At 45.9% G+C, this 25,646-nt stretch overlaps 1 protein-coding gene across 3 annotated transcripts in view; it reads right to left on the bottom strand.

Annotated features, from left to right (window-relative positions):
• Positions 1-4,651: 4,651 nt before the first annotated feature.
• The window catches only part of LOC117210694 (stress-activated protein kinase JNK), a 40,316-nt gene continuing 19,321 nt past the window's right edge, over positions 4,652-25,646 (bottom strand). The window contains exons 2-10 of one of the 3 annotated variants that reach the window (XM_033453971.1): positions 10,959-11,020; positions 8,958-9,402; positions 8,505-8,634; positions 8,152-8,349; positions 7,919-8,053; positions 7,571-7,700; positions 7,332-7,490; positions 7,117-7,241; positions 6,702-6,854 (exon numbers count right to left, since the gene is read on the bottom strand). In XM_033453971.1, coding sequence (XP_033309862.1) covers positions 6,702-6,854; positions 7,117-7,241; positions 7,332-7,490; positions 7,571-7,700; positions 7,919-8,053; positions 8,152-8,349; positions 8,505-8,634; positions 8,958-9,402; positions 10,959-11,020 — 1,537 coding nt within the window. Of the gene's footprint in view, positions 6,855-7,116; positions 7,242-7,331; positions 7,491-7,570; positions 7,701-7,918; positions 8,054-8,151; positions 8,350-8,504; positions 8,635-8,957; positions 9,403-10,958; positions 11,021-25,646 lie in introns of all 3 variants that reach the window. The other 2 variants (XM_033453969.1, XM_033453970.1) reach the window with 2 other exon arrangements.

Here is a 25,646-nt window from a genome sequence, read left to right as displayed (position 1 = left end):
TTTCCTTTTATTGCTGGGAAAGTCGATCTTCGTGAGAAAGATCCATTGGGAAAAGTCGCGAACGAAACGCAGCATGGAATGCATCGAGAAGAACGAACGGCTCGAGGAAGTAACAAGCGGCCGTTGTCTAACGCTCCTCTTTCCTTTCTTCTCCTTCTTCTTCTTCTTCTTTTTCTTCTTCTTCTTCTTCTTCGATGAGAAACAAAAGAAACGCCGTTGGAGCGAAGCTCTTTTCCACCAAGTCGGTAGGTGCAGACCACGTGTCCTCGTTTCGAGGCGTGCCGGGCATCTCTAACGCTACCATATCTAATAGGAAGGAACGGGCTCGATAACTTCACCTAAAATTCTATCTCCTAACTGTAATCTACGTGTCTACTATGCTTCGTGTGTTTCTCGCGTGTATCTGCGTATCTAGCTTCTTTCGTCTTCGTTTGTTTCTTCCTCCTTTCCGCTACTACCCTTTGCGTTTCTCAGATCCAGCCTTCCTCTTGCTCTCGCTCTTGCATTTATTCTTGCCCTCCGCGTTTTACAACACGCCTGTCCATTTGTTTGTGTATGTTTGACGTACGTGTGATACTCTCGATTTTACCACTCTACATATATATATATATATAAACGCGTAACCACGCGATAATTTTCGCTCGTGTTCTCTTTCGCGTTCACTCAAGCTCTCGCTTCCTTTTCCACCCTCTCGGTGCTCCTCCATTTCATCCCATCTGTTTCACTCGCACTACGCACTAATTTTAAACTAACACGTCGCTATACGCAAACTACTTCACCGCTAATATTTAGCAACATGGACATTGTTATTTTGCTTCATTTATTTCCTCTTTCCCTTCCCCTAAACTGGCCGACGATTAAATCGTTTCAAAATATTCGTCGCTTCTCTATTATGCCTGCTCTACCGCGCTAAGAAAAGGATTATCGTTAATTCGCTCATTACCCGACCGCTAGTTATCGTCGACTATTATTTTCTTATCGTTACAATCCCGGGTCCTTGTTCTCTTCCTACCTCTCGTACACGCGCACACACTCGCTTCCGCTCTCTCTCTCTCTCTCTCTCTCTCTCTCACTTTTTCTCCGTTTCTTGGCAATCGCTGGCGGTTGCCTATCTACGATCTAGGTAGTGGGTTCACGACTCGAAACTCGGAAGATTCGTTGCCAGGTGTCGCAGATGCGGTGACTAAAGGATCGAGCACGATCGCGATTGCCGAAGGAGTCGAGTTTCCCTCGAAACGCGCAATACGGACACGTCCGCGGAACCGGGTTCCACGGACGGAAGTCGAAAGCTAACGGCGAACCGATCGTTTGCTTCGAAGAGTCTCAAAGGCACGTCACTTTGTAGGTACCCGGTTATTCTATGCATCGTTTTCCTTTTGCGACAGGCAATGGACACGATTATCGTTATTGTTATTAATAATATTATTATTGTTATCGTTATCAATTTTGTTCTTCTTTATTATTACTCTTATTATTAGCATTACTATTCTTTGTTACTTTTACCATTAGTAGTACTATTAGTAGTATCGTTAACATTAACATTATCCATAGTATTAGCGTTAAAGTTAATACTAGAGTAAACGTCGATTACCGTAAATCGTTATTAATATTATTGTAATTATTATTATTATTACTATTATTATTATTATTATTATTATTATTGTTATCGTTATTATCGTGATTCGTTATTACGAATTTCTTTTGTCGGCTGTTGCTTTATTAGTTCAACTTTAATTACGTTCTCGTCGTCTCCGGTCACCGATATTGCGCGTTCTAAGGTCGCTCCAAGTTTCTATCGGTTGGTTGTGCAAATATCGTATACGAGGTTGTCGTGCTATATGTTTAAATCTGTTTTGAAAGTAATCGTGTCGACAAGGTCGTTTTACACGTGTTCTCCGGAAAGGATTGCAAAGCCCTTTCCATCCGTATCTACTATGACCGTGTAACAATTATTGTATTATCGCGTATTCTCTTTCCTCTAGCGCTCGTTTCATTATCGTTATTACGTCTATCGCTATTGCTATCGTTATTATCGTAATGCCTAGAGCGCGTTATCGTTATCGATACTATCCGCTAAATTCGTTCCGGCTACGGACGAAATAAGAAAAAACGCACTCGGTACAAACAATAGTGTTGTATCTATCGATTCGGAGGTGCGAACTGCGTCTACGATTCTACGAAAAACCTCGAAGCGCCGGAAATCGCGCGATCTCGATATCTGTCGATGCGACCGCGCTTCCTCGAGACCTGGCAATCTTGTTCTCCTTTTCTCTCGCGGACGTCGTCGCGGTCTCGTTCCTCTATCCTACATTCCTCCCGGCTTACAGCCAGCAATTATTTCCGTCAGTCCTCCGACATATAGAGCGTATACCCAAAAATCTTTAGAAATTCCGGTCGCGGTTGTACGAGTCGCGAGTCTATCGGAAAGGGAAATACGCACGCGGTATTAACGTTCGTTCGTGAGAGGATTTTCGAGGTCCGCCGTTCTCTCGGTTCTCCCTCTGACTTCCGCTTTTCCGAGCTTCCGTGTCGCGTCCCTCTGTTTCGCGTGATATCGTTTGAATGGGAAGAAGGAAAGCTCGCCAGAAGCGAATTCGATGTGTCCCGAAAGCGTCGAGATATTGTGCTTTTGGCTCGTGGAGCTGGACGAAATTACAAGGAATCACGGTTCACCGACTCCTTTCTGCGCGTTCGCACTGTGCGAAGAAAGAGACTTTGACATCGTACACGCGTGGAAAAATAGCATCTCGCCACATTTTCTCGTTCTCTAGCGTCTGCGCGCGTTCGTCAACCGTCCCGGTAACGTCGCAGACGACAGAGACCGAGCGTCGAGAACTCGCTCGGGGAGTACGGCTGTTTATAGTTATTTTCTCCTCGAGCGAGAGAAAGATCGTGCGCATACCCATCGTGAACGAAGGGAGCGCCACGATTTCGCCGCTGTTTGCCGCTGATTTGCCACTAGATACGCAAGGAAGTAAAAAGGAAGCGAAAACTAAAACGAACGATTCCGTATGAATTTGTAAAGATTTTTGGCGTACTTATATCTCACTTATATGATACACGCAAATTTCTTCTACCTACGTGGCCACTCGACGCTTTATATCCGAATTACCGTGTGCGATACAATCACGCGATTAGCAGTATCACCGTTACTTTATTATAATTAGTGTTACAAAAGCTTGATTATTTGGATCGGACTGTAGCAATATATTCACATGACTATCGTCGTGGAAAATAAAAATTCAACGTTTACATTACAATTACTCACTGTCCTTTCGATCGTCTCGATAACTCGACCCGCAATAAACGGTAATAAATACATTCATTTTTATGATAATAATAATAATAATCATCATCATCATAATAATAATAATAATAATAATAATAATAATAATAGGATAATGATAAAAATAATAATAAACAAATAATAGGAATAGTAGTAGTAGTAGTAGTAGTAGTAGTAGTAGTAGTAGTAGTAGTAGTAGTAGTAGTAGTAGCAGTAGTAGTAGTAGCAGTAGTAGTAGCAGTAGTAGTAGTGGTAGTAGCAGTAGTAGTAGTGGTAGTAGTAGTAGTAGTAGCAGTAGTAGTAGTAGCAGTAGTAGTAGCAGTAGTAGTAGTGGTAGTAGCAGTAGTAGTAGTGGTAGTAGTAGTAGTAGTAGTAGTAGTAGTAGTGGTAGCAGTAGTAGTAGTAGTAGTAGTAGTAGTGATAGTAGTAGCAGCAGTAGTAGTAGTAGCAGTAGTAATAGAGCGGTAGTAATAGTAATAATAGTAATAGTAGTTATACTAGTAGTAGTAGTGGTAGTATCAATAGTACTAACTGTAATATTAATAATCACCAGTTTAGTAGTAGTCGTTATCTCTGTTTCTGTCATCGTCATGGTCACTGTCATCATCGTCGTCGTCGTCGTCGTCGTCGTCAAAAATAAAAATATTTCAGTCGCGTATCTCGGTTCGACTACTGTACAGATATTGCCACGAAACGTGTCGCTTTGGAATAACGCGCATTCCCTTTACTCGAGCTTAACCCTAAAGTTAGTACGTTCCTCGTGAAACAAACAACGCTCGTAAGTCCTCTCCCTAAAGCATAACCGGAAATGTTAAATAACGTCGCTGGGCGGAGCGTTCTTTTTGGTCGAGAAACAAAATCCGCGGTTGCGTCGTGGCGACTACGACAACGGCGACAACGAAGTCGACGTCGTCGCCGTTCCTCCAGCAACCAGCAAGAAACGAAGGAACGCCGAAACGAACGATACGAACACGTCGTTCGTGCTTATTCCCCTTGTACGCGCACGAACGATCATCGTCGAAACTTTAACTTTGCCAATTATTGCCGTTTGTTCATCGACAGTGAAATTTTCCAGAAGTTACGGAATAGTGTTCTTCGTGTATACAATACAATGCAATACAATACAATAATACAGTACAATACAATACAATACAATACAATACAATACAATACAATACAATACAATACAATATAATGTAATATAATATAATATAATATAATATAATATAATATAATATAATATAATATAATATAATATAATATAATATAATATAATATATAGAGAGATTTATATATTATATGTCGTATATATATATATATATGCATATATATGTGTGTATATATATATATATATATATATTCTAATTGTCATCGCGACGGCATTCGTCGTCGTGCAATGGCACGACGATCGTACGATTGCACAAGGAAAACGAGTTTTTACCTAAGGAACTATCTAGCTAAATACAATCGACAAGTATAACCGCGGATAACATCGTCGGATAACTCGAGGATCAATCGCCGCGACATTGCACTTTCAGTTTTCGAAGAAACGGATTCGACTGTGGCCTTGTCGTGCTCGACGATGCTTATTTTAGGTATCGCTGGATCCCTTCGCTTTCTCTTTGTGTTCTTTCTCGGCTTTCCATCTTACAAAGTTAGCGTTATAAAATATCGGTGGCGTACGAGCGCACGAAAACGATGAGACAAAAGCACGCATTTCGAATCGCATATAAAAATACACACAATGTTCTCGCTCGACGATTAAACGCGTAATCACGGTAAATCGAAATTCGGATTTTGAAAAGGGAATGCTCGAGCTCTTGTATTCAGCGACACCCTGTAGTTTGGACGCTTTGGAATTACGTAGAAAATTGCATTCGTTTCGATCGACTATGTGACTTACTTACTTGTCCCCCCCCCCCCTCTATCACTCTCTCATCGTACGTCACTTTCTTCGAATCATTCAAGTACGCTTTTATCGCGTTCCATCCGCGTGTTACCCACGCATCGTTATTGCCGCGAACCAACGTCGCGACGAGTCTTCCTCGACCATCTAGCAGACACGCGAGTACAAAGATACTGCTCCGGAGAAAATCAGTTGTCATCGCGTTTCGTTGCACGTTCGCTGCAACGAACGCGACGGGTCGACGAATCGATTGCGCGCGATCAGGGAGAAAAAAGAGCGGCTCGTTCGATACGATGGCAGTAATGAAAAGATGCGCGGCACGATCGCGAACTAAGATAAATCTTTTCGGCAGTTTATCGTTTTCATCGGCATATTTTCGTTTAAACCAATTGTCTGATTTCTGATCGTAGAAGAGCGAAAGAAGAAAGTAAGCGCGGTAGGTGAAATGGACAACGAGGAAGAAACAAGCGGGAAAAGACGAAGGAGCATAGAACTCTCGTTCGGTTTGGTTCGCGACGCGACCGGACCGCGTGAGACGCGACCGGATACAACAAACCAGTTGCATTAGGTCGATTTGGAAAACGGAACATTCCAGAGTTGTGGACCGATCGGCGACGCGTGTGTTGCAAGCTTTCCAACTAATTGTAAGCTCGATCGCGGAGAACGTTCGTTGCGAACGAATGCGCGTTTCCCGCACAAAGGAGATACGCTCGGAAAGCGGAACAAGAAGACCGAGCGAGAACAACGACGAACGTCGCGCGGTACATATGTATCCTGTTTGTCGAGTGAACGCGTTCGTTGGCGGACCTCCGAATCGCGTCGATGCTTTGGTTGTTGCAGGGATTCCTATCGCATATACGCTTTCGCAAACGCGCGCTCGTTATGCCTCGTACGTCCGCGCGAACGATATATTTCTCTCTCTCTCTCTCTTTCTCTCTCTCTCTGTTGCCGACTATCTTCTTTCCTTTTCGCTCTTTCCTCGCAAATAAGCGCTTTACCATTTTACCTTTCGCTTCATCTCGCATTTTCTCTCCTTGCTTCTCGCACACACTCCTGCTCGATCGTGCTCGCTCTCGCTCTTGTCCTCTCACACACACACGTACGCACACACTCTCTCTCTCTCTCTCTCTCTCGCACTTTCCTTTTCTATCCTGGTTTCATTCGTTTCGTGATCTTCTTCGTCTCGAACGAAAACGGCTCTTCGTTTAACGTACGTCTTTCCCATGGACGTGAAACTGTTCCTAATCGTCGCTTCCTTTCTTTACATTTCCACGAATATATATAAATATATATATATATATATTTGTATATGTATGTATATGTATATATATTCATACATACATGCATACATATACACACGCATCTGTCGTAATATGTCGTGGGCCTGTGTACGTGTATGTGCGTGGGCGGGTAGGTGTTCGCGCACGCGTGTGTATATATATGTACGTATAATAGATCGGACAGTCTAGGTGCGCCCCTGACGCGAAAGGTGGTAAGGTTCTTGCGTGTCTACCGAGAATCACCACTCTCGGACGTTTGAGCCACCGTCGCCGGATTGTGGCTCGTCTCGTACTCCATCACCTCCTGGTAAATCAGCTCCTTCCACTGGTCCACCGTGTGTTCCCTCTCGTCCACGCTATGGTCGTAGGGGCCTGGTGCAGGCTGTAACAAACGTCCAACTAACATTCGATCATCGTCTTTCTCGTTCTCTCGAAAGAAAGAACCACTCGACAGACGCGACTCGAATCGGTCGCCGATCGATACTCTCCTTCTTTCTCCCACCACCGTCACCATTCACCCCGCCCCCTTTACAAACGTGAAAACGTGGTCGAGGGATAATACGGAAGTAGAAGAAGGTACGTATGTAGGCGAGGCGAGTGCGGTAGCGAGACTGCGAGATTAACGAAGGATCGACGACACTTACGGCATTGACTTCGCCCTCGTCGTACCACACGTTTATGTAATTGTGCAGCAAAGCATCGTCGACGGAGATGCGTCGCTCGGGGTCGATCACGAGCATGCGCGACAATAGATCCCTGGCTTGGCTGGCTGAAACACGGAACGAGAAGAAAAAACGGGCATGGAAGAAACGTAGCGAAGGATGAACCGCTTCGAGCGGAAGCTTTTCCGATCGCTCACCTTTCAATCGGTTGTGCTCCGACGAGTCCGATGGAAACAGAACGTCCGGGAATAACCTGTCGAACGGATATCCCGGATACCGCGGCCTGTTCTCAACGTAATTCCTGACCGTTGGCTGCAGCCGCTGCATGAATTCCTGCGCCGGCGTTCCCAGTTGCTCTGCAAAAACGTCCAGCGGGCGCGTGTTAAAGCGCGCACGTTCCTCGATGGAAGACGGGCAAGCGATCACGGCGACCTACCGATTATCTTGTTCCACTGGTCGATGTGATCCGTGCCGGGAAACAGCACACCGCCCCGAATCATTTCGCCCATTATGCATCCGACCGACCAAATGTCCACGTTCTCCTTGTATCCCATCCCGAGGATCACCTGCGAGACGACAGATCGTCCGGATCACGGTGTACACGGTGTGTCGAGAAAGAAACGAGCGGAAACTGGCGCGATTCTAGTAGCGAAAATCGAGACTCGCGACACGAATCGATGAAATCGACGTTATAAGAAATGATCTGTATCCTGATCTATTCGCCAACGCTATACCGATATGCGTGCTACGAGTTCGCGTTTCGCGTTCTTTTTCTTATCCTTACCTCCGGCGCCCTGTAGTATCGCGTCACCACGTACGGCGTCATCATGAAGGTTGTCCCAGCGGTCCTAGCCAGGCCAAAGTCGAGAATTTTCAGCGTACAGTCTGCCTTTACCACGATATTGCTCGGCTTCAAATCCTACGCGTAACCAACGAATAGGAGGCGCAAAAAAAAGGCTTGACAACTCGTAAATCTGGTCGTGACCGAAAATAATCGAATCTCCACTCGCGACTTACCCTGTGAATGATACCGGCCGAGTGTAAGTGCTTGATGCCGCACAGCATCTGATAAAGCAGGTAGGACATACGCTCGTGATCCAGATCCATCTGAATCACCTGGCACAGGTTCGCGTCCATAAGCTCCATCACCAAGTACACGTCTTGAAACTCGTCCAACGACCGTTGCGGCGTGAACGCGTTCAACAAACCGATTATCTGTCGAATAGAGAATAACCAGAAATTCGAATCAAGGTAGCGTACGCTCCCGTTTCTAAGTATCGGCTGGAATATCTGGGTCCTCTCGCACTTGAGCGTCTTCCAATACTTATCAACGTGGCTGTACATCCGATACGACGAAAATATATACTTACGTTCTTATGATTGACCAGCTTCATAAGCTTGAATTCCCTGTACGCTCTCTTCGCGTGCGTCACGTTCTGAAAAGGTCTGGAGAGTTTCTTGATCGCGACATTTTGCGCGGTCACCGTGTCGTACGCCGCGCTGCAACAAACGCGCGCAAATAATAATTAGAGATTCATCGATCGATGGCGAGTCGTCGACGACCCTGCACACCTTCCACTCGTACGGCAATTCTAATCGCGTTTCAATTATGTAAACGAAACCATGGAAGGGCTGAGTGCTAGCCACTCGGTCATCGTACTGCTTTCTTCGCGTGCGTCGTCGGTTTCTCTTAAAATCAGTCAAAATTGTGGGAAAGCGGCAGGAAATCCTGCGCTTACTTTACTTACGACTTCAAGTTTAATTAAAATTATTTAAGCTTCGACACATGGTCGATGATTTGCACGACAATCGCCATCACTTACCAAACGATCCCCTGTGCCCCGGAACCGATTGGCTTCAGGTTTTGATACCGCTTGAGAATGGTGAATCTGGTGTCCCCGACTTCAACCGTGTAAAACATGGCGGATAGCCGGGTTGTCATATCAGGCCCCAGGTAAGGCATGCGCCTCGGTGCTCGTCTCTCCTGCTGCACCTGTACCTGCACCTCCCCTCCGCTCGAGCACTCCTGGTGCACTCGATGAGGACTTACGCTCTTAGCCACTTTGGATGGGGATACGAGCGCACCTGGCAGAAAGGAAACGTAGTCTCTCGTCCCTGTTTCCTCGGTCCGTCGAGAGGCACGAGCACCGGCACCGATACCGGCACCGGCACTGGCACGCTCTCGCCGCTTCTTCTCCGGCCTTCGCTTCCGGACGACACCGCTGCCGCTCCGTCGCTTTGCTCGCTTCTTATACGCGCTGGATTCGTCTACGACATAGAACATAGGTAGACGTTGCTCTATTAGTTTGGGAAAATGTTCTGTCGGTTTCATGTAATCAAAATATAACGGGCGTTTTTTCAATATTTATGTAACTAACTGTACCCCTCGCAATGAATCGTTGATCCTTAGAATTTACGAATTTATCGACAGACCGGGTGCTTCTCATTTGTAAACGTTTGGTCAATCGTGGTTGGTCTTCGAACGAAATATCGCCAGGACGAAAACGAATATCTTTCAACGCTAATAGCCTGATAGGTGGACAGCCAACAACGACCATGACAAAGACAGGCCCCGAACGACGCGCGTTTCGATTCTCGTCGAATCGGTCGGCGTCGGATCGCGAACGTATCTACCTCGAAAGTTTCAACGTCTCGGTCGAAAATAGAAATTGGAGCAAAGTCGGGCAGACGTTCTCGGTCGCGAAAGAAAAAGAAGACGAGCGTCCGCTGGTCGAAGAGTTTTCGACGGTTTGCCGGCCAAAATTAGAGGAAGACGAGGCGAAGGGGAGGAAGTCGTGCAAATATTTCGACGACAGTGTACCACGTTTGTCGTGGAATACGGCAATTTCTTCTGCTACCGCGGGATTCCCCCAATTATTTATAGAGATCGTCGCAGACGCAGACGCGAATGCCGACTCTGACACCGACACCGGTTTCGTAGAACCGCAACTCCGCTATCTTTTCACTTCCCTTCGAGTTTTCGCCTCGTGTCGCTTCCTCCTCTTACCCACCCCTCGGCTCCTCGTTCGAATTCTCTTCACTGACGGCCATGTTCGCTGCTCGAATCTTTCGCTCGACACCTGCTACCAATTACGCAATTACGCGAAAGTTCGTGCGTATATCGTTCGAAACTCGCGCCAAGATAGTTACGCGACTCGGGCCACTCGTCTGTCTGGACTTACAGCGAGGAGAGTTGGATTGTCCGAATCCACGTCGGTAGATCGAGATGAAATTTCATGGGTATTTGAGGAAAAATGGTGGATTCGAGATATGAAATTTCGATCTCGGCAACGTGGAGAATACGTGTCTCTGCTCGAGATGTTTCGAAAAGTTCAGGAGCATAGTCGGAGTATCGAAGTCCTGATGTCTCGAAGAGTTAACGACCACTGCTTCTCTCTTTTTTTTCTCTTTTCCTTGTTCTTATCGCCGAAGGCACGACATTCCTTTGCTCGCTACCACCTTGGATCGTCTCCAACGCGTACGTGCACGCGTTCGCTCGACCACAGCTCGGCGAAATTCGTTAGACCGTTTTAACGTCGGCATAATTCATCGGATAAGAAGGATTTAAGGATTTAAACCGAAGAGGCTTGGTCGAGATCCTGCGCGGATAATTATGATTTTAGGTCCCTTCGAGATAATGTTTCGAAACGGTTTCTCGTGGATTTCGATCAGAATCGGAGAATCAAGGGGTTCGCATCAGAAACGGTCGTCGTCAAATTTTTCGTTTGTTTAAAAAACAGTGCAGGCTAGTCAGAAACGAGACTGGCAACACGGCGAAACATTATGAAAAACGACCATGTTCTGACTCGTCGTCGAAAACTTACCATAAACGAACGGCCATTGTGAACGCTCGATGACGAACGACTGAATCTGAAGCGGGCGAGATCTGCAATCAAAATAGAAAAGGCAACGTAAATGTATGTTTAAACGCGAGTCGAAGCGATTTCCACAACGACGAGGAATTTTGTCGAGGAAAAGTTCAAGTCGCCGTGACGTAACGTAACGTTCATACGTTTGGATTTTTCAACGCAACAAACAAGATCGCGTGTTTCGTGGACACAGATCTAGTAAATCTAGACGAATCGCCGACATTATGTCGTTTTGCGATGCTGGAAAAACGGTAGAACGAAAACCAATAATTCTCTCGACAACGAGGAATCGCGTCGAGCGTCGTCCAATATCGATTCGAGGGCTGGATTTTGCCAATGTATTGCCAGTGCTTTCTCGTCGATATCGTTGGGACGGACATTCTTGCGGACACCGATGCATACTAGAACGTGCAACATAGGCAGGTCGATAGCGCGAAATGCAATCGGAAGGAATAGATCGGCTAGGTGCGTTAATGCCGAGTCCACATTGACCAAAGTTATGTATTCGTCGATAGAAATAGCATCGTATCTAATCCATATTGGAGCTCGCGAACAGAATTCCAGCAATTCTGTCGTGAACGAGAAACGTTTGAAAGTAAATTCGAAATTCCTCACTTTCTTGTACCGTTTCACCTTGCTTTCCACCCACTTACCAGCCATCTTTCGTCGTCACGACCATAAGGGAAAAACAATTCTTGTCTCAGTGTCGTGCCAACTGCGAGAACGAGGAAACGAAACATCGGTGTAGCTGAACGTCGGACAAATTACCGTGGGAAACTTCATTTTCGTCGTTGCCAAGAGATTGCCAGTGAGATACACGTAACAAGGAATGGCAATCGAGTATACCGTATTACCGTATTAACGTACTTAACGACGTCCTAATCGTGTCGACCGTTGTTCCGTTTCTAGCGTCGCCAACAGCCGGAAGCGACGTCTTTTTCGCCGCAGAAAGTAATTTACTCTGGAGTAACGTCGTTACGGAATGACACCTTGATCTCCGGCAGAGAAAGAAAAAATCGACGATCGTCAATTTTCTTTAGGCCACGCTAGAGTAATTGTGCTCCAACGTTTCTTTCGAAACGTCAAGCAAGATTGGCAAAAAATATAAGTAGCATCTCGAGCAGAATCGCCAATTATCGAATTACAAGACACGCAGCAGTTTCCTTTCTTTAAATAAGGTAAGCCACGTACGCACCATCTATATCGCGAATATCTCGAACTTTCTGTGATCTCGAGCCAAAATCTACCATCTGCGCGATATTTGTTACTGACGATAAACGAATTTCCATCGAAGAAAAAGGAGTTACGTCGCGCGGAAGCTAACTCGCGGAACGCCCGGTAACAGAATCGTCTAGTAGAAGACTCTAGGTATTTACTACGACAGATGATAGTAGGCAAGAGGAAAGAAACAGGACAACGAAGCGGAGAAGAGTGGCGCGCATCCGTCGATACTCGGACCGGATCGCTTCGAGTTTCGTCGAGCAAAGACGACGTCAACCGCGCATAGTGTACACAGTGCACAGCAGCAACCGCGAACGTCGATTCGGATATTAAATTTTCTCGCCACCGGCGAAGCAAGACGTATTTCCCAGAGGACGGTGCTGGTGTTTTCGGTGGGTCGCGCTCGCGCTCTCGCCCACCGTTTTCCCTCTCGCGTCGCCCTCGTATTCCCATTTCCCTTTATCCGCGGCCAAAGTAATTGCACCGACTCAGAAAATCATCGTCGTTTAATTCTTTCGAGAATGCCGGATTCGTTACCGTTTGAATTCATTTGCGTAATTGCGCCGTATCCCGACATCGGCAGATATCTCGAGAACGAGGCTACCACCTCGTCGGCCGACTTTTTATATCGATCCCCTGGAAATCGGTGAGCCCCGGATTAAATTTCGCGGCGTCGATTCAACCGCCTGTAATTGCTTCGAAGCGTGTCTTCTCCCTTCGTACGGTTTAACGCCTCGAAATTCCGAGCGAATCCAATTCCCTCGTTCAACGTTCGCGCGCCAGCATCCTCCCCGATGGCCGACTTTACAACCATCGTCCCATCGATTGTTCGGCGTCGCGTCGCGCTCTATCGACGAGTCAGCGCGGAGGAAGAAACCCTTCAAAGCTGGCATTGCCGGGAAGATGAGAGAAAGATCGACGCGCACGATATCGCGAGCCAGCCTCTGTGCCGCACGCCGACTGCTTATCAGAGAGAGCAAATGGCGAACCTTTCTGAAACGAAAGGTCGGGACATCCAAGAGCTGTCGAAAAATAATTAAACATCGAACCAGGAAAATGTCTGGTGCACACGTTCGACGTGTGATATAATTTCCAGGGGAGATCGTCGTGCAGAAAAAAACGGGATTTACGAAATACAAAATCAACCTTGCATAATTGTAATTAAATAAATAATTGTAATAACGAGTTTTCAGTGAAAATTGGCAATTCCATTAAAAGATGTTTTCAAAATATATATTTTCTTGCTAAAAAAAGTTGTTCACCCAGATACTTACTCCGCGTCAAAATAATAAATTACCTCGATTTGACGTAATTCGCATGCAAAAATGATTTTCTCCGCATCGCTCGAACGATTTCCACCACTTCTAACATTTGTCGGGTAAAAAGTTCCTCGCGATAAATTTCAACTCCGCCCATCGCAATACCGCACTCGGTCGCGAAGCGAAGCAAACTGGTGCTAGAGATTTTGCCACGAACGAAGAAAGAAAAAGTCAAGAACGATGAAAATTTTAAAGAAGGATTTTCCTGCCAAGCGAATCGTAAGCGAACCAAAAGCATAAGCATAGGGGATCCAAGGACTCGGCCGTAAATACCGGTTTTAGTTGTCAGAGGTGATGTACGAGCTAAGAGATAGGGAACGAAACGTCGCCAAAGGACGCAAGGGGTCTCACGCCCTCGATAACTCCGACCAACGACCATCGATATTATCTACCGAGGGGCAGAAATACGAATGACAAATCCGGAATATACGAAAGCCCGGCGATAAAAAAAAAGTATCGCTTGTCCGTGGCATGTTTGTACCGCGATTCTCTCCAGCTGTGACACAACCGCGGATCGACTGGACTCGAGCGAATGAGAGCGAAGCAGGGGGTTGAATCTCGATCGGGCATAGACCCGGGTCGTGCCGCGGCGCAGTGCTTCGTTATCGAAGGTTAATTTGATCGTGGAGCTCGTCACGGTAATTAATTTCGATTGGTATTCCGAATCGGCCGCGAAACGTCTCACCTCCTCGCGTGCCACCGATAATTACCAACGACGAACGAGGCTGATTGCCTAGAACTGCCAACGCGACAGAAGGGAAACGCGCCAAGGAATTCGAAAGTTCGTTGACCGAAATTTCGAGAGCCCGCGAGTAAACGGCCGAAGGCAGATCGAAATGCTGGGTGAACCTCGAATAGATGGACGGACGGGCCGAACGAAAGTAAAAACGAACACAGGAGAGTGCATGTTTCCGCGGAAACTATAGTGGCCAGTTAGTCCAGAAACGAAAACTCCAAACGAAAGGCCATACAGATGCTCTTGTCGCGCTTGCGTATTTACAGTCCGACGTTTTCGACTTTGTAGCAACTATTTCAGTTTCCGTGACTTCTCAGCGAATCTCGGACGTTGTCCGAGTTAACGAACACGAACCCTAATCAGTTTCACGATATACAACCGATAAACTTTTTATTACGGTATCTAACACTCTTTATAGTCTAAAGTTTCAAACGAAATAATAATTCAAGGGGTTGTTTAACTTTAGATTTAACCTAATTATTTAGACTTATCAAGTATCCCAATACTTACGAATATCACACTCGTTTGTCACACAGTCGATACTTCCGACTGGAACAGATTTTCGATTCGCCACCCCAACAGACACTCGCTCCACTCGTCTATATTTTTTTCTCGTTCGAGGACTCGCAATGCAGTTTGTGCTTGGAAGAGCGTGCGTTGCGTCACGAGGGCACCGATTATCGGACCTCGTGACCGCGACCCGATCAATCCTAACCATCCCTCCTTGGCCATCGGAATTAGGACAATTCAAAACTTTCGATACTTTGCATCTTTTCAGTAAAATTGACAGGGGTTAGCGAATATCGATAACAAAGGAGTTTTGTCGATTACCAAGGTGTTATACACGTACGGATAGGTGAAAGACAGTAATTTGCGTTTCCTTCATTCGTCTTCGTTACGGCGCCTACGCTTTCCAGCTCGAATCTTGTCGTCGACACCGTTAAAACGACAGTGTTCTTTTGCCTGCCATTCGGCGCATTCCGTCGATACGATAGTAAAACATCGCATGGTCTCGACGAGAATAACGCTTTGCCGGGGAAATTTAAAAGTCTAATCTCGTGCTGTGCCCGTGCGAGAAACGCGCGATTAATGGTAAAAGCAACTTTTTCGATGCGTCTCAGTTTCGATGGCGAAATCGCCGAAAGATACGAAATAAAGAAAACTAAGATTCCTTGTGAGAAGTTCCAAATTGAGAGGTTGCGAAGACGAAGAACGTATCGCGGCGGAAGACGAGGAAAGCCTCGGGTGTCGCGTGTCGTCGCGTCTTCGCCTCGTCTGCTTTTCTCCGCTCCTTTTGCCCAGCCAGTTCCGTTGTTCTCGGTTCGCGGCCATTTCTTTCGCTCGTCCCGTCGCGTCGCGTCGTTCCCCGACGAGTTATGCAACGAGGAGATGCCACCGTCGAGGAATGCCGTTAATTGGCCGAAAATAAATGCCGCCGTTGAACGTCTTTCTCTGCTGCGTGCTCGCATTCGAGCAATGTCGCTTTGCCTCCTCTCGTCTCGTTTCGACCCGTCCGCACTTTTCTCGCTCCGCGTCACTCGATCGGTGACTACCGACGGTTTTTTGACACCGAGACGACTTCGTTGTCGCAAACCGAGACCGCCGGAGACGCGAATCTCCGTCGCTGTATTTTAAAGATAGCTCGGGAAAGCGATAGACGCGAGACGTCTCCTATACGAAACGACAACGACCGCGGCCCCAACCGTTACCGATAGATTCGAATCTATTTAAAGGACATGCGTTCCTCTTCGCAAAAAGAACATCTCGTCTAGACCTTGAAACGGCAGTCGGCTAAAGGTAGGATTTTCTATAAACGTCAGACGAAAGCTACGCGTCTAGACGTTCGTATCTAAGACGTTCGTAAGAATCTTTTTGCTGACAATCGTCTCGATCACGGCCTGACGAATTACGAAGCCTCTAAACGAAAAGACACCGATGGTATTATAGACTGACCTATTTCAAGCCGTCGACATTCTGTCTTCTTATTTTCGACCTCGCATCTCCCTACTCGGTCCTTCTTTCGATCGAAGGAGCTCGGGTACGCGACGAGCATTACGTCGATCACGTGGAACGGTTCTCCGGAGGATTTCGCGAATCCGACGACCCGTCAATTTGCCAGGCGTCACGTTTCTCTTTCTGTCGATAGGTCGCCGCCGTCCAACGACAAAGTGCTTTTCTCCCAACAGCCCCTTTCGTTTCCTCGAAAATGGAGTCGACCTCTTTGGGAAAAAATTTACTAGGGCGTTGCGACTCTGCCTATTTCAACGTCAAATAGATTTCTCTTTCTAGCCAAAAAATAAGAAGCTAAGGTATGAAAATGGAAGAAGAAGGAGCGGGCAAATAAGAAGGAAAAGACGCACGTTTTCTTTACCCCGATGCGATGCAACATATGGAAAAGCCGAGAAAAACACGATGGAGGCCGTTGCGGATTTACGAGCGTGAACGTCAACGTGTGGCGTTCGCATAGTTAACGATGGAACGATAAATCAATGCGTTTACCAGCCGGCGAGGGATGGACGCGCCTTGTAGATGAACCGAACGATATTTATGCAACGAACCGGTTGCGTATTCGTGGTTGGTTGAGTCGCATGCACGACCGCGTTCGCAACGGAGCGACGCGACGACGCGACGGTACGGTTACGATAGCCGAGTTCTCGTACCTCGTCGCACCGCTAGGCTTCCAACGGACAGCCGCATTGTTTCGCACCCCTTCGCGCGTATCTATCAATCTCGTTTCGGTTTCATCGGCGTTGTACTACGCCGCTCGAATGACTGGCAAATTGATCCCTGTCGTTAAACGACCCTATGAAATTGCTGTCTATGGAAAATTCAACGAAATTCGGTAATTCTCGGCTAATAAACGCATTCTCGCCCTTCGCGATGGACGCAGAACTATCCTCATAGACTTTTCGATCTGCTACCACGGAGCGCTATCCGTAACCCGCGATCGACGATATCTCAGTTACCAAAATGATACCAAACACGATCATGTTTTCTTACATACTTACGATTAAACAAGAACGATCAGACTCTTCGTTTTATTCGCGCTCGATGTTTCTCTCGTCCTCGACGCATTTAAAAACCGAGCGAGTCCAAGAGAGACGATAGGCGATAATTCTTAGAATGGCGAGTAAGTAAGTACCTTTCTCGATAAGAGTAACGTAGCGAACCCGAACACCAAAGTCGCATTTACTAACCGAAGATTACTATATTTTCGTTTTAATTCGTCCAACGCGTGTGCATCGTAGAAAGAGGCCTCGATTACTCGCGCAGCTGGCACGGAGAGCTCTTGGTTATTCGCATCAAAGCTTCCGTTCTTGCCGGCTGTTCGTCTCGTTTGCTCTCTACCCGTCCCTTCCGGAATCTAGGATGATCTCTCCACCATAGTTTCCGCCTCTTCCCTCCTACTCCTGCCGAGTCGGTCTTTTCAGCCGAACAAACCATTCCCTTTTCTCCCTTATACCGGCACTCTAGCGTATACGATGAAAATGACTCGAGGCACCGGCTCGAGTCTGTGCCAGCGAACGAGGAGCGGAACCGTCGCGACGCGATGGCAACGGCAACCCGTGGAAACTTTTCTACCGACGAAACGCGACGCGCCGTTCGATTATAGGCTGCGTTCTCTAATTGCGCAAAAGTAATCCAATCGCTCTCAATTGCACCAAATACACACAATTCGGAGATGTCTTCCTGTCGACAAAACATTTAGTTAAGCCTATGGAACTCTGTGGAAGTTTGTGTTCTACGGTGCTTGAAACGCGACCTACTATGCGAATTCGTACACGGTGCATCGCGACGAAGAGAACCGTACAATGGCTAACGTATAAACAGGAAAGTTATGCCAAATTCAATTTGCACGAACTCACCAAAGTATTTGAACGTTTTCCATAGGAACGGTAATGAGATATCGCTGTACCGAAACACCATTGTCGTATTGATGAAATTTGATTCGTTGGAAGCTTTAGCGAAGCGACCGATGAAAATTATTCGACCGATAAAACTTTCAAACGATCGGCTACCGATCATTGTGACTGTAATGTCGGAACACGCGTTGCGAGCGATGTTCGGCGTTACGAAAGGAACACCTGAGCTTGATCGACGATAGCCAGAACGCTACGAGTTGAAACGGTTGGCCGGCACGCGATGCTTCTCGAACATCGATCCTGGCTCAGCTGACTTTCAGTCCACTCGCGTGCCTTTCCTTACGGTTCGATACGGCTGCTTTTAAACGCTGAACACAATCCACGTAGAAGGAAGCGAAACGCGTAGGCGAATTGTCGCGGAAGGGTAGAATCGCAGAGAACGATGCACTGGAAATACTTGGGAATTTAGACGAGCAGTGACATCGTTAAAAGTCTCGAGTGCATCCCCTTTGATTTAAAATGCAAATTTTTGTCGAAGAAACGAAGGGAGCGGAAAGCTACGAGATTGTCGACCGAGCGACTGCTATCGCGACTATAAACTTTCCTCTCGTTTCCTTTCGGTACTTGCAAGACTAGCGTCGCGATAACCCATCCAAGAAGCGCGCTAACAACCTCTCTATTCTACATCTCGTCGTCGACTTTCCTTTCCTCCCTCCGACTCGCCTTTCTGTTAAATGCATTCGGTAACGAAAAGCCGATATTCGGCGGACAGACTCGCACTATCGGCAGAACTCGACAGCTCGTTTTAGAGATTTTGCCGATGGGCAGGTTGCGCGACGACGTCGACGAAACCACCTGCTTACGAGCCAGCCTCTGCTCGCAAAACCATCGTTCTTCGTTTTCCCTATCGAATTTCGATACCTATTCGCTGCTGCCAGTGGCGCCTTTGTTTCGTCTCTTCTTAAACGACGGTCCAACCACGGTGGTAACGTCGTCGCTCATCCGCGCGGTGTCGTTTTACAACGATTCAACGAGAAACTTTCTCGATCCTGCGCCATACTAATTGACTAAACTTTTTCTTTGTTTTCGCTAATAAGAGATAGAGAGAATAAACGATCGAGCAGACGTCGCATCCCGATTAGCTCGTTCGCCAATTTGATCGAAGGGTTCATAAAGTCGGTATAAGCCAGCAGCATGATCGTGACAATCACATCTCGTTGCAGTTACATCGCTGAAGAAATTTCAACGTGTTTTGTATCTATAACAGACATAATATATCCATATTGAATTTTTATAAACGTTCAAAAACTTGTACTTTCGTGAGCCACTGTACGTAACTCCTACGCTCAATGGTTTAAACATGAGAATCCAACGACAAGATTCGCGCAAACAAATATTATTATTATTATCATTATTGTTACACGGGCCGAGCCCAATAATAAGTACGAAAGAATATAATAATATGCGCAATGAGAAAAGTAAGAAAAGAAAGTGAATATAGAAAAGACAACGAAATAAAATAAGAAAAAGGGGACGAGGAACGGGAAAAAGAATATTATTGGAAAGCTTTACGTGATGAAAGGATATTGTAGAGCTACATTTTATATGTGTTTGAAGCGTCCGAGGAGGCCGATATTTTCAGCGTATCGATTTGCTAATTTAATAATTCCATTTAATGGATCTCGGGTGCTGTAGCATATTTTGGTAGTTGACGGCCACAAATCAAAGAAGTTGATCAGGTCTTAATGCACGTGGTAGTGCATACAGGTTTATGTGCACCAAAAGGGGTGGAGTTGATTTTGCCGTTAATAATAAATAAAAACGGAAGATCTGCTACAATTTCGCGAATTTCGAGAGTAGATAGGCGGATAATATTATCTAAAATGGTAAAGTAGTTACGATCATGAAATGACATTCTAACGTCTTACTTCTAAACGGCAAATCTAAGAAATTTCTGATGAATTTTCTCAAACAGAAATACGTATTTGTCGTATGCGATATAATTGCGATGCAACTAACGAACCATAGAGAAATTTTAGAGTTGGCACATTTAGAAATTCCGAAGACGAGCGCGTAGCGAACCCAAGGGTTTTCAGCGATTCTTTGACAATATTAGAGCAATGTTTTGAGAAATTCAAGATACGTATGAAAATATTCTGACATTGTCGACCGCGCTGATCTCTGTCGAGATGCAATTCGATAGATTATAGCTAAGACAACTGGATTCGTTTTACACGAATATCTATATAGTAATAATATGACATTTAGAAAGACTCAAGTCCAATTTATTTAATACACACCAATTACAGAGGTTACTGAAAAGTCATACTGTAATTATATAGCGTCGTGGTGGTTAGAGATCCGCTTAAATATTTTTAGATTTTTATCCCAACGAACAAAAGCCGAATAAAATTCCCCAGAGACATTTTCCACTAAACGAGGATGCTGCCTCGTCCTTGATGTTCCAACGCTATTCCGCGAACTTGTTCGGAATATCGATGGAACGCCTGCGCCGACCACGGACTGAACTATCTTAACGAACCGTGTCACTCGTATGCTTCTCGCTGAGTTAATACAGCCCAATGATATGGATCGCAACCGAGAATTTCAAATATTCCAAAACACGTTCTAGAAAATTCGTAGGAAGGCGAATGCAATTCCCTTCCTTAGATATCTTCCCTAGAGATCTCATCCTGAGGAAGTTCGGGGCGAGAATCGGCGACCTTCTATCACGACATCTCCTCGTCTAAATCGCCTGGAAACAAGTGTAAACGGCCAGGTTTCGCCCACGCTGGCCGGGCTATTGGCACGAATGGCCACTCTGATTCAAATCTCTCGAACGTCTCTCATCGACGAATTACGATCGTATAACTAGTCGCCCTATAAAGCTACCATTGCGACACGGTTTTAAAGTCAGTCTAATTATATAAAGGGTAGAAAACTTATTGTAATGGGAAAGCTGCAGGTAGTAACCAGATATTCTACTTCAAACACTTAACGATTTGTTAATAGAGGAATTAAGAAATGATAGATTTCTTTAGAGAGAAAGATGAAGGTCAAATCTGATACAGAAATTTCGATCGCACATGGAAAGGAATCATCGGTGATAAGTTCGACTCAGCCCACGAGTCAGGCGTCGCGGAGACGCCGACGCCGCCGATAGTGGAACTAGGAAAACATTCGCAGTTGCAAATTACTCGTGATACGCCAGCATTAAGCGTTTACGCGTGTGTTTCGCGTAACGAGGAAATTTACGAGATCGCAAGTTCGATTTACGAACCAGCGAAACATCTGCGGTTGGAAGTCGCTGGTGCACCGAACTCGTCTCGAGCCTCGAGCAGAGGGAAGAAGCAGGAAACGAGCGGCGCGCGTGCCACGCGTACTCTGGCGCATCGTTGCACACAGGAAGCGGAACAAGAGGAGAAAAACGAGACCGAGACCGTGTCTTCTTTGGTCGAAGATTTCGCGATGGTGGCACTTCAAAGCGACGACGGCCGCGTAGAAACGGAGCTGGTCCGTTTCTTAGAACGCTTTACGAACCGTCGCGCCGCGAGAACTTCGGTCGCTTCATTTGCTGGATTTAGAATGAATTATCGGGGTATTAACGTTGCGCGGACAAGTAATGCTCCTCCACCGTACGATCTACGACGTACCATCCCATTCTCGGATCTTGCCGGTTTCCCTTCTTTGCACAGTGGCCTGGAAAATCGGATTTCGTAGCCAAAACCCTATTTTTTCCTCTTCAACGTTTCAAAGAAATTGTTCTTTTACGGATTAACAATTTTATTTCTCCTTTCGAATAGTTCTGTGGTCAACAAACTGATGATAATCAAATCGACAGATTTCACGCTTAAAACGCCCTGCGCAATAAAATACGTTCTCGTATATACAAGTATAAGCTTTTACGATCTTTATTCCTCCGTTTCTGTTTGCAAAAAAATGTTTTACGAGAAATTCTACGAAATCTCACTCACCGAATCGCTACTCCGTGTTCTTGTCGTGTTCGCGATACCTAAAACAAAGAAATGCGTATTCGACGACAGTGGACATGATGTACGCGCGTGAAAATAAATCATCACGTAAATTCGGTTGTTAATTTCCCAGTTGATCGAAAGGAACGCTAGACAGCTTCGAAATGCGAAGGACCGATCGAAGAAACTTCCTAAAAATACTAGACGACCATCGACAGTTCCCGAAATTAACCATACATTGCAATAGACGATTTTCAATCGATAGAACACGATCGCGTTTCTTCGAGTAATTTCGTAATTAGATCACAACTTCTACGTCTCGACGGGAAGCTTGGTAACTCGTAAGCGTTTTGACAGGGCTTCGGGTCTTTTTCTTCGCAGCACAGCTTGTCAAAGCCAAAGCGATTAGCACGAAAAAGTGGAATGCGTTTGAAAGACCAAGTCGATTCGAGTTTCCAATCTAAACAGAGATCTAAATATAATCGAAACATCGGAAATGTTTCTCTTGCCTCTAACCGCTTTGCAAATAGAGTACAATTCTGAATTTTCTGCGCGACGGAACGTAGCGTAACCACGACATTCGCTTTGCTCTCGGGAATGTTTTTGTGACGACGCGTCACATTCGTTGTCTGCGGAAAATGATTACCAACGACCGCTGCCTCCATCTCTTGCCCCACTGCTATCGATCCTGCTTATTTATAGCGATACAGGAAAACGGGAATCCGGTCGTCGTACTTGAAGAAGTTTGCACACGACGAGTCTGGTTCGCGTGAAAATTGAGCTTGCCTCTTTCGATCTTTTGTCAAGTACGCGTTAGAAACTGCGTTGCGCCTATTAACCCCTTCAACCCTAGTGAAACGCGATACGCCCGAGTGACTGTTTCCGATTCCCTGTTGTTGACCTTTTAAGGCTTACCTTCTAAGGTTGGAAGATCAACGAAGCAAGAAACGCGTCTATTAACGAGAAGTACTTTTAGAAAGCGACGATTCGCTCGAAACCGAAACCAGCGAGAAAGTTTCGACTTTGCCAACCCCGTGGCTTCGGTTGCGGTCATCCCCGAGACTCCCCGAGGCTCTCCGAGGTCGTGTCCGATCGAATCGAGTAGCAAGTATCTACCACTCGGTCGATTGGCTCTTTGAATTAAAGCTAATTGTTGAAAACCACCTAAATGTAGAAACGTCATCGATAATCCAGTATCAGATTTAATGCTGTGTTTCGAATGATGTCACTACGACGAGATCGTGCGGCGAAAAGGCCAAGCCGCGACCGAGAAAGAACAGTGAGCTGTCGGACGTTGCCATTGAAGCAACGTTTGCAACGAACGTCGCGAAGCGACCCGATGCGCCACTGCAAAAGCTGCACGCGCAATTCCTCCGAATAATTCCTCTTCTGGATTTCCATAACAACGGCTATTGAAATTAACATTAACTGTGCATCCACTGAAAAATCTAAACGACGTTCCTCGTACTATGACCTCACCGTGCCGGAAATTCGATTCTTACGAAAATCTGGACATGTTGAAAGCGTCGTAAAGCAAAGAATCAGCGGGATATTCTTGCGAGTGGTACTGGTGACTGACGTAGATGAAACGTGATTGTTATTGTGGAAAAATGCGGTGGATGCGAAATATGAAACCTCAGCTTCGACAAAGATACAAATCCTTAACGTGTGTACACTGGTTCATGAAAATATTTGAACATTTCCCATAGAAAATTTTCATGTTCCTATTGTACGTGTTATATAAAACAGAAAATACAAATCGCGTGCCAAGAATTACACACCGAGGAGATGGCAAGTATCGCCGCTTTCTTCCTCAACCTTCGTGTTTTGACTACGCTATTCCACGCCGCCAAAACAACCCACGATTTATCACCGATGTTGCATCGGAGAAACGAGGACAATGGGAAATTTCATCCACCGATGTTTATCGATACGGACGACATTCTCGTTTTCGATCTGCCTACTAAACGGAGGAACTTGCTTCTCTCGACGAACACAGCACCTTTTGAAAGTAAATCGAACAAGAATGCAATAAAATCCTAACGAACCGCGAAATTAGCAACGTAAACGTAAACTCGATACGACGTGTAACTAGTGTAGGTGATAATAAATGGAAATACCGAACGTACACGTTACAAATTTACGTGTTATTTTATTAAAATTACTAAAAATTTACTGGTCACGTTACCATTTTGCACAAAAGCATCAGAACAAAGACAATCGTGCAATTAATTTTTTCATAGCCTGCGACAAAAATTGTTTTTCTATTAATTACGAACCCTCGTCGTGTAAAAGTGGAGTTACTAGCTTAGTAACGAGGGCCAGCATTCATCATCTTCATCGCTACTCTGTTACGTTTGTGTCTGTTGCAGGCACCCTCGACGAGAGCGTTGAAAAACGTGTAGTTTCAAATGCAACCAGCGAATGGGAGTACGACGAGCACTCACGGCCATATTAACCTACCGAGACCGGGGTAAAATGTTCTCCGTACCTTCGAAACGAATCGTATCATCCGCCCTTCTTCGCAATCCTTGCTAGAAAGCTAACGTTCGAGAACAATCCAATCGTCGCGGAGCCCGACGACGAATGCGCGGCGGTTCGACCAGACAAAATCGCTACAACCCTGTCCTCGCTTCCAAGAGGAGCAGAAGGGCAGAAATGGTAAAAAGCAGAGGCAACTAAGCAAAATAACGCGCGATTTAGCAACTTGTATGCCAAGAGGCTGGGTAGCTCTCTATCTAGGGGACGACTTTCCATAAATCATAGCGACTCGTGAAACTGCTACAAACCGCAAGCATACAAATGAGAATGCAAATTTTGGAGCGTTACAGCTCTTTCCCTCGGATCCGGTGTTAACTCGCGCGTTTCATAATTCTCTAGGGAGATGGCATACTCCTTAACTCGCCTTTCCCTCCTTCCCCTTCATCGACGATCTTCTCTGTACGTCGCTTTCATTGTCTCTACGTGCTCCTGTTCGATATCGTAAACTTAACTTACGCCGCCAGCGAAGTTGCTTCGATAAACGGAAGAGTGTTCCTGTGCGCCTTCTCCTAGCTCGAATCCTTTAGCCGCCTTTCCCACGGTGGTTTCTCCTGCTAGTTCCCTTTACCATTGACGTTACACTTATCTCCATAGTTGGAGAAGGTTTATGTAGAACAACGCGACGAGGGAACGGCAAAGCCAATTTACCAACACGAACTCCGACACCGTTAGCGACTGTATTAGCGATCGTGTTATCGTCTCTATCGAATCAATCGTCCTACTTATCTCTCTCTCTCTCTCTTTTCTTATCGAATGGCTCTAAAGCAATTTGCAACTTACCATAGGTAAGGTTTCCTCTGCTTTGCCCGATGTTGTCGTCAAATCGTCGATGTTCTAGATCGACCACGAGCTTTGCTTTCGACATCCTCAATTGCGAACAACGAACGAACGTTTGTATAACTGCGATCCGAGAATTCGTTAAATTCGTCGTTCGGATCTGCTATTGTATTGAAAAAAGTTGAAGAAAAAAGAAACAGTGGCACGAAGCAACC

Source organism: Bombus bifarius, unplaced genomic scaffold, assembly GCF_011952205.1.
Source record: "Bombus bifarius isolate JDL3187 unplaced genomic scaffold, Bbif_JDL3187 scf7180000008208, whole genome shotgun sequence".
NCBI classification, from domain to species: Eukaryota; Metazoa; Arthropoda; class Insecta; order Hymenoptera; family Apidae; genus Bombus; species Bombus bifarius.
This window is presented reverse-complemented; position numbering and strand designations above follow the sequence as displayed.